General features: G+C 54.3%; 1 protein-coding gene across 1 annotated transcript in view; it reads left to right on the forward strand.

The window, feature by feature from the left end:
• Nucleotides 1-12500, forward strand: part of cacna2d4a (calcium channel, voltage-dependent, alpha 2/delta subunit 4a) — a 320994-nt gene that overhangs the window by 262946 nt on the left and 45548 nt on the right. The window contains exons 28-29 of the mRNA XM_071331829.1: nucleotides 82-143; nucleotides 9367-9381. Of these exons, the coding sequence (XP_071187930.1) occupies nucleotides 82-143; nucleotides 9367-9381 (77 nt within the window). The remainder of the gene's footprint in view (nucleotides 1-81; nucleotides 144-9366; nucleotides 9382-12500) is intronic.

The following is a 12500-nucleotide window of genomic DNA, read 5'->3' on the forward strand; positions in this document are numbered from 1 at the left end:
CGCCCCCCCCTCTCTCTCTCTCTCTGTGTCTCGCCCCCCCCTCTCTGTCTCTCTGTTTCTCTCTCTCTCTCTCTTTTTCAGCCATTGGGGTTCAGATGGCACTGGACCTGTTAGAGACCAGGTTCTGGGCTACAGCTAAGCAGGTGAGTTACAACATCCTGCCTAAATCACAAAATGCAGCTTAGTTAGTGCACAAACCCAGCTCTGCAGAGTGGTCACCAGCTGGTACAGTCTCAAAGGCCTAACCCTAACCTTAAATTATGACTAAAAAGCTCATCTTTGTTTTCATTCATTTTTACAATAAAGCCAATTTTGACTTTGCAACTGGCCTATCTAAGGGGAAATCGCTCAGTTCTGCCACCAGGTGATTTATGTCCATATTGCAGCCTTTAACTCAAACTGAACAGAAGGGACATTGTCTACAACGGGTTCATAGACGATGTATTGACTGATACAGCCTCTGAAACAAACTGAACAGAATGAACATTCCATTGCTATATCTATAATAGATATTCTAGAATTGCAGTTCTGTATTATATTTATTTATTTATTTATTTTACCTTTATTTAACTAGGCAAGTCAGTTAAGAACAAATTCTTATTTACAATGACTGCCTACCGGGGAACAGTGGGCTAACTGCCTTGTTCAGGGGCAGAACAACAGATTTTACCTAGTCAGCTCGGAGATTCTATCTTGCAACCTTTCGGTTACTAGTCCAATGCTCTAACCACTAGGCTACCTGGCCTAACCACTAGGCTACCTGCTCTAACCACTAGGCTACCTGCCGCCCCTCTAACCACTAGGCTGCCTGCCGCCCCTCTAACCACTAGGCTGCCTGCCGCCCCTCTAACCACTAGGCTACCTGCCACCCTCTAACCACTAGGCTACCTGCCGCCCCTCTAACCACTAGGCTACCTGCCGCCCCTCTAACCACTAGGCTACCTGCCGCCCCTCTAACCACTAGGCTGCCTGCCGCCCCTCTAACCACTAGGCTACCTGCCACCCTCTAACCACTAGGCTACCTGCCGCCCCTCTAACCACTAGGCTACCTGCCGCCCCTCTAACCACTAGGCTACCTGCCGCCCCTCTAACCACTAGGCTACCTGCCTCCCCTCTAACCACTAGGCTACCTGCCGCCCCTCTAACCACTAGGCTACCTGCCGCCCCTCTAACCACTAGGCTACCTGCCGCCCCTCTAACCACTAGGCTACCTGCCGCCCCTCTAACCACTAGGCTACCTGCCGCCCCTCTAACCACTAGGCTACCTGCCGCCCCTCTAACCACTAGGCTACCTGCCGCCCCTCTAACCACTAGGCTACCTGCCGCCCCTCTAACCACTAGGCTACCTGCCGCCCCTCTAACCACTAGGCTACCTGCCGCCCCTCTAACCACTAGGCTACCTGCCGCCCCTCTAACCACTAGGCTACCTGCCGCCCCTCTAACCACTAGGCTACCTGCCGCCCCTCTAACCACTAGGCTGCCTGCCGCCCCTCTAACCACTAGGCTACCTGCCGCCCCTCTAACCACTAGGCTGCCTGCCGCCCCTCTAACCACTAGGCTACCTGCCGCCCCTCTAACCACTAGGCTACTTGCCGCCCCTCTAACCACTAGGCTACCTGCCGCCCCTCTAACCACTAGGCTACCTGCCGCCCCTCTAACCACTAGGCTACCTGCCGCCCCTCTAACCACTAGGCTGCCTGCCGCCCCTCTAACCACTAGGCTACCTGCCGCCCCTCTAACCACTAGGCTGCCTGCCGCCCCTCTAACCACTAGGCTACCTGCCGCCCCTCTAACCACTAGGCTACCTGCCGCCCCTCTAACCACTAGGCTACCTGCCGCCCCTCTAACCACTAGGCTACCTGCCGCCCCTCTAACCACTAGGCTACCTGCCGCCCCTCTAACCACTAGGCTACCTGCCGCCCCTCTAACCACTAGGCTACCTGCCGCCCCTCTAACCACTAGGCTACCTGCCGCCCCTCTAACCACTAGGCTACCTGCCGCCCCTCTAACCACTAGGCTGCCTGCCGCCCCTCTAACCACTAGGCTACCTGCCGCCCCTCTAACCACTAGGCTACCTGCCGCCCCTCTAACCACTAGGCTACCTGCCGCCCCTCTAACCACTAGGCTACCTGCCGCCCCTCTAACCTCTAGGCTACCTGCCGCCCCTCTAACCACTAGGCTACCTGCCTCCCCTCTAACCACTAGGCTGCCTGCCGCCCCTCTAACCACTAGGCTACCTGCCGCCCCTCTAACCACTAGGCTACCTGCCGCCCCTCTAACCACTAGGCTGCCTGCCGCCCCTCTAACCACTAGGCTGCCTGCCGCCCCTCTAACCACTAGGCTGCCTGCCGCCCCTCTAACCACTAGGCTACCTGCCGCCCCTCTAACCACTAGGCTACCTGCCGCCCCTCTAACCACTAGGCTACCTGCCGCCCCTCTAACCACTAGGCTACCTGCCGCCCCTCTAACCACTAGGCTGCCTGCCGCCCCTCTAACCACTAGGCTACCTGCCGCCCCTCTAACCACTAGGCTACCTGCCGCCCCTCTAACCACTAGGCTACCTGCCGCCCCTCTAACCACTAGGCTACCTGCCGCCCCTCTAACCACTAGGCTACCTGCCGCCCCTCTAACCACTAGGCTACCTGCCGCCCCTCTAACCACTAGGCTACCTGCCGCCCCTCTAACCACTAGGCTACCTGCCGCCCCTCTAACCACTAGGCTACCTGCCGCCCCTCTAACCACTAGGCTGCCTGCCGCCCCTCTAACCACTAGGCTACCTGCCGCCCCTCTAACCACTAGGCTACCTGCCGCCCCTCTAACCACTAGGCTGCCTGCCGCCCCTCTAACCTCTAGGCTACCTGCCGCCCCTCTAACCACTAGGCTACCTGCCTCCCCTCTAACCACTAGGCTGCCTGCCGCCCCTCTAACCACTAGGCTACCTGCCGCCCCTCTAACCACTAGGCTACCTGCCGCCCCTCTAACCACTAGGCTACCTGCCGCCCCTCTAACCACTAGGCTGCCTGCCGCCCCTCTAACCACTAGGCTGCCTGCCGCCCCTCTAACCACTAGGCTACCTGCCGCCCCTCTAACCACTAGGCTACCTGCCGCCCCTCTAACCACTAGGCTACCTGCCGCCCCTCTAACCACTAGGCTACCTGCCGCCCCTCTAACCACTAGGCTGCCTGCCGCCCCTCTAACCACTAGGCTGCCTGCCGCCCCTCTAACCACTAGGCTGCCTGCCGCCCCTCTAACCACTAGGCTGCCTGCCGCCCCTCTAACCACTAGGCTGCCTGCCGCCCCTCTAACCACTAGGCTACCTGCCGCCCCTCTAACCACTAGGCTACCTGCCGCCCCTCTAACCACTAGGCTGCCTGCCGCCCCTCTAACCACTAGGCTGCCTGCCGCCCCTCTAACCACTAGGCTGCCTGCCGCCCCTCTAACCACTAGGCTACCTGCCGCCCCTCTAACCACTAGGCTGCCTGCCGCCCCTCTAACCACTAGGCTGCCTGCCGCCCCTCTAACCACTAGGCTGCCTGCCGCCCCTCTAACCACTAGGCTACCTGCCGCCCCTCTAACCACTAGGCTGCCTGCCGCCCCTCTAACCACTAGGCTACCTGCCGCCCCTCTAACCACTAGGCTGCCTGCCGCCCCTCTAACCACTAGGCTGCCTGCCGCCCCTCTAACCACTAGGCTACCTGCCGCCCCTCTAACCACTAGGCTACCTGCCGCCCCTCTAACCACTAGGCTACCTGCCGCCCCTCTAACCACTAGGCTACCTGCCGCCCCTCTAACCACTAGGCTGCCTGCCGCCCCTCTAACCACTAGGCTGCCTGCCGCCCCTCTAACCACTAGGCTGCCTGCCGCCCCTCTAACCACTAGGCTGCCTGCCGCCCCTCTAACCACTAGGCTACCTGCCACCCTCTAACCACTAGGCTACCTGGCCTAACCACTAGGCTACCTGCTCTAACCACTAGGCTACCTGCCGCCCCTCTAACCACTAGGCTGCCTGCCGCCCCTCTAACCACTAGGCTGCCTGCCGCCCCTCTAACCACTAGGCTACCTGCCACCCTCTAACCACTAGGCTACCTGCCGCCCCTCTAACCACTAGGCTACCTGCCGCCCCTCTAACCACTAGGCTACCTGCCGCCCCTCTAACCACTAGGCTGCCTGCCGCCCCTCTAACCACTAGGCTACCTGCCACCCTCTAACCACTAGGCTACCTGCCGCCCCTCTAACCACTAGGCTACCTGCCGCCCCTCTAACCACTAGGCTACCTGCCGCCCCTCTAACCACTAGGCTACCTGCCTCCCCTCTAACCACTAGACTACCTGCCTCCCCTCTAACCACTAGGCTACCTGCCGCCCCTCTAACCACTAGGCTACCTGCCGCCCCTCTAACCACTAGGCTACCTGCCGCCCCTCTAACCACTAGGCTACCTGCCGCCCCTCTAACCACTAGGCTACCTGCCGCCCCTCTAACCACTAGGCTACCTGCCGCCCCTCTAACCACTAGGCTACCTGCCGCCCCTCTAACCACTAGGCTACCTGCCGCCCCTCTAACCACTAGGCTACCTGCCGCCCCTCTAACCACTAGGCTACCTGCCGCCCCTCTAACCACTAGGCTACCTGCCGCCCCTCTAACCACTAGGCTACCTGCCGCCCCTCTAACCACTAGGCTACCTGCCGCCCCTCTAACCACTAGGCTGCCTGCCGCCCCTCTAACCACTAGGCTACCTGCCGCCCCTCTAACCACTAGGCTGCCTGCCGCCCCTCTAACCACTAGGCTACCTGCCGCCCCTCTAACCACTAGGCTGCCTGCCGCCCCTCTAACCACTAGGCTACCTGCCGCCCCTCTAACCACTAGGCTACTTGCCGCCCCTCTAACCACTAGGCTACCTGCCGCCCCTCTAACCACTAGGCTACCTGCCGCCCCTCTAACCACTAGGCTACCTGCCGCCCCTCTAACCACTAGGCTACCTGCCGCCCCTCTAACCACTAGGCTACCTTCCGCCCCTCTAACCACTAGGCTGCCTGCCGCCCCTCTAACCACTAGGCTACCTGCCGCCCCTCTAACCACTAGGCTACCTGCCGCCCCTCTAACCACTAGGCTACCTGCCGCCCCTCTAACCACTAGGCTACCTGCCGCCCCTCTAACCACTAGGCTACCTGCCGCCCCTCTAACCACTAGGCTACCTGCCGCCCCTCTAACCACTAGGCTACCTGCCGCCCCTCTAACCACTAGGCTACCTGCCGCCCCTCTAACCACTAGGCTACCTGCCGCCCCTCTAACCACTAGGCTGCCTGCCGCCCCTCTAACCACTAGGCTACCTGCCGCCCCTCTAACCACTAGGCTACCTGCCGCCCCTCTAACCACTAGGCTACCTGCCGCCCCTCTAACCACTAGGCTGCCTGCCGCCCCTCTAACCTCTAGGCTACCTGCCGCCCCTCTAACCACTAGGCTACCTGCCTCCCCTCTAACCACTAGGCTGCCTGCCGCCCCTCTAACCACTAGGCTACCTGCCGCCCCTCTAACCACTAGGCTACCTGCCGCCCCTCTAACCACTAGGCTACCTGCCGCCCCTCTAACCACTAGGCTGCCTGCCGCCCCTCTAACCACTAGGCTGCCTGCCGCCCCTCTAACCACTAGGCTACCTGCCGCCCCTCTAACCACTAGGCTACCTGCCGCCCCTCTAACCACTAGGCTGCCTGCCGCCCCTCTAACCACTAGGCTACCTGCCGCCCCTCTAACCACTAGGCTACCTGCCGCCCCTCTAACCACTAGGCTACCTGCCGCCCCTCTAACCACTAGGCTACCTGCCGCCCCTCTAACCACTAGGCTACCTGCCGCCCCTCTAACCACTAGGCTACCTGCCGCCCCTCTAACCACTAGGCTACCTGCCGCCCCTCTAACCTCTAGGCTACCTGCCGCCCCTCTAACCACTAGGCTGCCTGCCGCCCCTCTAACCACTAGGCTGCCTGCCGCCCCTCTAACCACTAGGCTGCCTGCCGCCCCTCTAACCACTAGGCTGCCTGCCGCCCCTCTAACCACTAGGCTACCTGCCGCCCCTCTAACCACTAGGCTACCTGCCGCCCCTCTAACCACTAGGCTGCCTGCCGCCCCTCTAACCACTAGGCTGCCTGCCGCCCCTCTAACCACTAGGCTGCCTGCCGCCCCTCTAACCACTAGGCTACCTGCCGCCCCTCTAACCACTAGGCTGCCTGCCGCCCCTCTAACCACTAGGCTGCCTGCCGCCCCTCTAACCACTAGGCTGCCTGCCGCCCCTCTAACCACTAGGCTACCTGCCGCCCCTCTAACCACTAGGCTGCCTGCCGCCCCTCTAACCACTAGGCTACCTGCCGCCCCTCTAACCACTAGGCTGCCTGCCGCCCCTCTAACCACTAGGCTGCCTGCCGCCCCTCTAACCACTAGGCTACCTGCCGCCCCTCTAACCACTAGGCTACCTGCCGCCCCTCTAACCACTAGGCTACCTGCCGCCCCTCTAACCACTAGGCTACCTGCCGCCCCTCTAACCACTAGGCTGCCTGCCGCCCCTCTAACCACTAGGCTGCCTGCCGCCCCTCTAACCACTAGGCTGCCTGCCGCCCCTCTAACCACTAGGCTGCCTGCCGCCCCTCTAACCACTAGGCTGCCTGCCGCCCCTCTAACCACTAGGCTACCTGCCGCCCCTCTAACCACTAGGCTGCCTGCCGCCCCTCTAACCACTAGGCTACCTGCCGCCCCTCTAACCACTAGGCTGCCTGCCGCCCCTCTAACCACTAGGCTGCCTGCCGCCCCTCTAACCACTAGGCTGCCTGCCGCCCCTCTAACCACTAGGCTGCCTGCCGCCCCTCTAACCACTAGGCTACCTGCCGCCCCTCTAACCACTAGGCTACCTGCCTCCCCTCTGACCACTAGGCTGCCTGCCGCCCCTCTAACCACTAGGCTGCCTGCCGCCCCTCTAACCACTAGGCTGCCTGCCGCCCCTCTAACCACTAGGCTACCTGCCTCCCCTCTAACCACTAGGCTGCCTGCCGCCCCTCTAACCACTAGGCTGCCTGCCGCCCCTCTAACCACTAGGCTGCCTGCCGCCCCTCTAACCACTAGGCTGCCTGCCGCCCCTCTAACCACTAGGCTGCCTGCCGCCCCTCTAACCACTAGGCTGCCTGCCGCCCCTCTAACCACTAGGCTGCCTGCCGCCCCTCTAACCACTAGGCTACCTGCCGCCCCTCTAACCACTAGGCTACCTGCCTCCCCTCTAACCACTAGGCTGCCTGCCGCCCCTCTAACCACTAGGCTGCCTGCCGCCCCTCTAACCACTAGGCTGCCTGCCGCCCCTCTAACCACTAGGCTGCCTGCCGCCCCTCTAACCACTAGGCTGCCTGCCGCCCCTCTAACCACTAGGCTGCCTGCCGCCCCTCTAACCACTAGGCTGCCTGCCGCCCCTCTAACCACTAGGCTGCCTGCCGCCCCTCTAACCACTAGGCTGCCTGCCGCCCCTCTAACCACTAGGCTGCCTGCCGCCCCTCTAACCACTAGGCTGCCTGCCGCCCCATTTTAACTGAATGGATATGGAATACCCCAGAGATTTAAATCACATCAATACACTAGCTAGATCATTATCGGAGTATGGCTGATTATTGTCAGCCATACTTTCACCTTTCATCTTTCACCTTGCTCTTTCACAAGCAAACTAACATTCTAGTAATGAACAGACAATAGTCAGTCAGTCAGTCCTTTCACTCTGGTAACAAAAGATGTATAAGAAGCCCACAGATGGAAGAGAGAGAGAGGTAGCAGTCAGGTGCTCTCCTGCCCTAAAGGACTACAGGGGGAGTTAGCTCCCTCTCCTCTCCTCTCCTCCTGTCTTGTCAGATTATATAAGTATGTTCCCCCCTGACTGTCACGTCGACGTCAACTGCTACCATCTTTATTTGATAGGCTGCTAAGTTTGGGCTTCTCCGAGTAAAGTTAACTGACTGTTGAAATCCCTTCAAGGTTCCAAGGCAGAATGTCAAGGCCTTCTGGAATGCACACAGCATGGAATGTTCAGAACACAGATTAATATGACATGAACTGTTCAGAGAAATGTCATTGTCGTACCGTATCTATGTATATGGATTACAGAAACGGCTTGATGTATATGAAACCATATTACAGTACTACTTAAACACTACTACTTGATTATGCACATACAAATCCTACTTGATGACACACTATTGTAAGTAAAGTTCCTGATGATTATTATCAGGCTATAGTACTAAAGCATGAGCTACATCTAATAGGAAAGAATGAATAGATAAATAGTCTTCCTCTCTGAAAATGTGGATTTAATTTCCACCAGTCCAGTAGAGGTGTGGTAGAGTGGAACGGGTGGTGGAGGACAGTAAAATGTATTCTGCCGCAGAACAGAACCACGGAGTCTGGGTTCACACACACACACACACACACACACACACACACACACACACACACACACACACACACACACACACACACACACACACACACACACACACACACACACACACACACACACACACACACACACACACACACACACACTCGGGGTTTGATGCAGGGTTTAATGGGAAATAGAGAGACATGATAGATGTTCCATTCACACACCGTCACGCTCTAGATCACTGGCCCAGCTCTGGGACACACACACATAGACACGCACACACACGGACGCAGGACACACACACACACACACAGGTACGCACGCACAGATGGCTCACACACAAAACACACTCAAGCAGGCACGCAGGCACACACACACACACAATCTGGTCAGCAGATAATGAGACTGGCCTAGGGGTGGCGGGAAGCACATTAAACAATCAAACACACACACCCCATCTCAGAGATAATGTCAGCCTCGATGGCTTCCAGTCAGTTTGTCACCAAGGTCACGGTCCCTATCACAAAACATCTCAAGACATGGATAGAGTGAGTTTACAGTACTGTGGTATAACTCTCTCTCTCTCCTTCTCTCCCACCTTCTCTCTCTCTCTCTCTCTCTCCTTCTCTCCTTCTCTCCCACCTTCTCTCTCTCTCTCTCTCTCTCTCTCCTTCTCTCCTTCTCTCCCACCTTCTCTCTCTCTCTCTCTCTCCTTCTCTCCCACCTTCTCTCTCTCTCTCTCTCTCTCCCTCTCTCTCTCCTCTCTCCCTCTCTATCTCCCTCTCCCTCTCTCCCTCTCCCTCTCCCTCTCCCTCTCCCTCTCCCTCTCCCTCTCCCTCTCTCTCTCTCCCTCTCCCCCTCTCTCTCTCCCTCTCTCCCTCTCTCCCTCTCTCTCTCTCTCCCTCCCCCTCTCTCTCTCCCTCTCCCTCTCTCCCTCTCTCCCCTCCGGATGCTGTGCCCCTCAGCCCAATGACACAGACGTAAGTAGACGGCATCATTTCATTCTTCTTCTCAATCCCTTCTTTTTTTAGCAGGACTCAATTTAACAACATCCGTGCTTCACTGAAACTCATTACATTTTGCACACACACCACACACACTCACACGTCAGATTCAGTCTCCCTCACACATCACACACGTTTCATTCAGACTCTCACACATCACTCACACACCTCATTCAGACTCTCTCTCACATCACACACATCACTCACACGTCACATTCAGACTCTCACACATCATACACATCACTCACACGTCACATTGACTCTCTGTCACGTCCATCCACTCTGCTGTTGTGGGTATGCTACATCTCCCAGCGTATTTCTCTGTTATTTTTCTGATTGGTAACGGAGAGCAGATCCATAGTTTGAACCGTTAAAGCCGCTTCCCATCACTCACACCGACAAGCAACACCGTGGACAAGGACAGTGGCAGAGGGAGCGCTCATGCAATGCACATCTCTCTCTCTCCAATGTCAGGGCTCTTCTCCAGACTGCAGCAGCAGGGGGTGTGTTCAGTGTGTGAGTGGAGGCCTGCAGCAGGGGGTGTGTTTAGTGTGTGAGTGGAGGCCTGCAGCAGGGGGTGTGTTTAGTGTGTGAGTGGAGGCCTGCAGCAGGGGGTGTGTTCAGTGTGTGAGTGGAGGCCTGCAGCAGGGGGTGTGTTCAGTGTGTGAGTGGAGGCCTGCTGAACAACCTACCATGATCTTCAGCAGTAGGGGCCCTACTCTCCAGACTATAACCACCTCCTTAACCCAGGCCTCTGTCTGCATCCCAAATGGCCCCCTATTTACTATATAGTGCACTACTTTAGACCAGAGCCTATTGGGTTGTGTTCAACAGTAGTGCACTATATAGGAGATAGGGTGCCATTTGGTAAACAGCCTCATCCTCTGTAGCTAGTAGCTGTGTCCTGCCTATTTACTGCTATAATATAGCTACTAGCTGTGTTCTAGTTATTTACTGCTATAATATAGCTAATAGCTGTGTCCTACCTATTAACTACTATAATATAGCTAATAGCTGTGCGCTGCCTATTAACTACTATAATATAGCTAGTAGCTGTGTCCTACCTATTAACTACTATATTATAGCTAATAGCTGTGTTCTAGTTATTTACTACTATATTATAGCTAATAGCTGTGTCCTGCCTATTAACTACTATATTATAGCTAATAGCTGTGCGCTGCCTATTAACTACTATATTATAGCTAATAGCTGTGCCCTGGCTATTAACTACTATAATATAGCTAATAGCTGTGCGCTGCCTATTAACTACTATAATATAGCTAGTAGCTGTGCCCTGCCTATTCACTGCTATATTATAGCTAATAGCTGTGCGCTGCCTATTAACTACTATATTATAGCTAATAGCTGTGTTCTAGTTATTTACTACTATATTATAGCTAATAGCTGTGTCCTGCCTATTAACTACTATATTATAGCTAATAGCTGTGCCCTGGCTATTAACTACTATAATATAGCTAATAGCTGTGCGCTGCCTATTAACTACTATATTATAGCTAATAGCTGTGCGCTGCCTATTAACTACTATATTATAGCTAATAGCTGTGTTCTAGTTATTTACTACTATATTATAGCTAATAGCTGTGTCCTGCCTATTAACTACTATATTATAGCTAATAGCTGTGCCCTGGCTATTAACTACTATAATATAGCTAATAGCTGTGCGCTGCCTATTAACTACTATAATATAGCTAGTAGCTGTGCCCTGCCTATTCACTGCTATATTATAGCTAATACCTGTGCCCTGCCTATTAACTACTATAATATAGCTAATAGCTGTGCCCTGCCTATTCACTGCTATATTATAGCTAATACCTGTGCCCTGCATTTTAACTACTATATTATAGCTAATAGCTGTGTTCTGGTTATTTACTGCTATAATATAGCTAATAGCTGTGCACTGGCTATTTACTACTATATTATAGCTAATAGATGTGTCCTGGTTATTTACTGTTATAATATAGCTAATAGATGTGCACTGGCTATTTACTACTACAATATAGCTAATAGCTGTGCCCTGGCTATTTACTACTATAATATAGCCAATAGCTGTGCCCTGCTATTAGCTACTACAATATAGCTAATAGCTGTGCACTGGCTATTTACTACTATAATATAGCTAACAGCTGTGCCCTGGCTATTTACTACTATAATATAGCTAATAGCTGTGCCCTGGCTATTTACTACTATAATATAGCTAATAGCTGTGCCCTGCCTATTTACTACTATAATATAGCTAATAGCTGTGCCCTGCCTATTTACTACTATAATATAGCTAATAGCTGTGCCCTGGCTATTTACTACTATAATATAGCTAATAGCTGTGCCCTGGCTATTTACTACTATATTATAGCTAATAGCTGTGCCCTGGCTATTTACTACTACAGTGTAGCTAATAGCTGTGCCCTGCCTATTTACTACTATAATATAGCTAATAGCTCTGCCCTGGCTATTTACTACTACAGTGTAGCTAATAGCTGTGCCCTGCCTATTTACTACTATAATATAGCTAATAGCTGTGCCCTGGCTATTTACTACTATAATATAGCTAATAGCTGTGCCCTGGCTATTTACTACTACAGTGTAGCTAATAGCTGTGCCCTGCCTATTTACTACTATAATATAGCTAATAGCTGTGCCCTGGCTATTTACTACTATAATATAGCTGATAGCTGTGCCCTGGCTATTTACTACTATAATATAGCTAATAGCTGTGCCCTGGCTATTTACTACTACAGTGTAGCTAATAGCTGTGCCCTGCCTATTTACTACTATAATATAGCTAATAGCTGTGCCCTGCTATTTACTACTACAGTGTAGCTAATAGCTGTGCCCTGCCTATTTACTACTATAATATAGCTAATAGCTGTGCCCTGGCTATTTACTACTATATTATAGCTAATAGATGTGCCCTGGCTATTTACTACTACAGTGTAGCTAATAGCTGTGCCCTGCCTATTTACTACTATAATATAGCTAATAGCTGTGCCCTGGCTATTTACTACTATAATATAGCTGATAGCTGTGCCCTGGCTATTTACTACTATAATATAGCTAATAGCTGTGCCCTGGCTATT

This window comes from Salvelinus alpinus, chromosome 11, assembly GCF_045679555.1.
Source record: "Salvelinus alpinus chromosome 11, SLU_Salpinus.1, whole genome shotgun sequence".
In the NCBI taxonomy this organism is placed as follows: domain Eukaryota; kingdom Metazoa; phylum Chordata; class Actinopteri; order Salmoniformes; family Salmonidae; genus Salvelinus; species Salvelinus alpinus.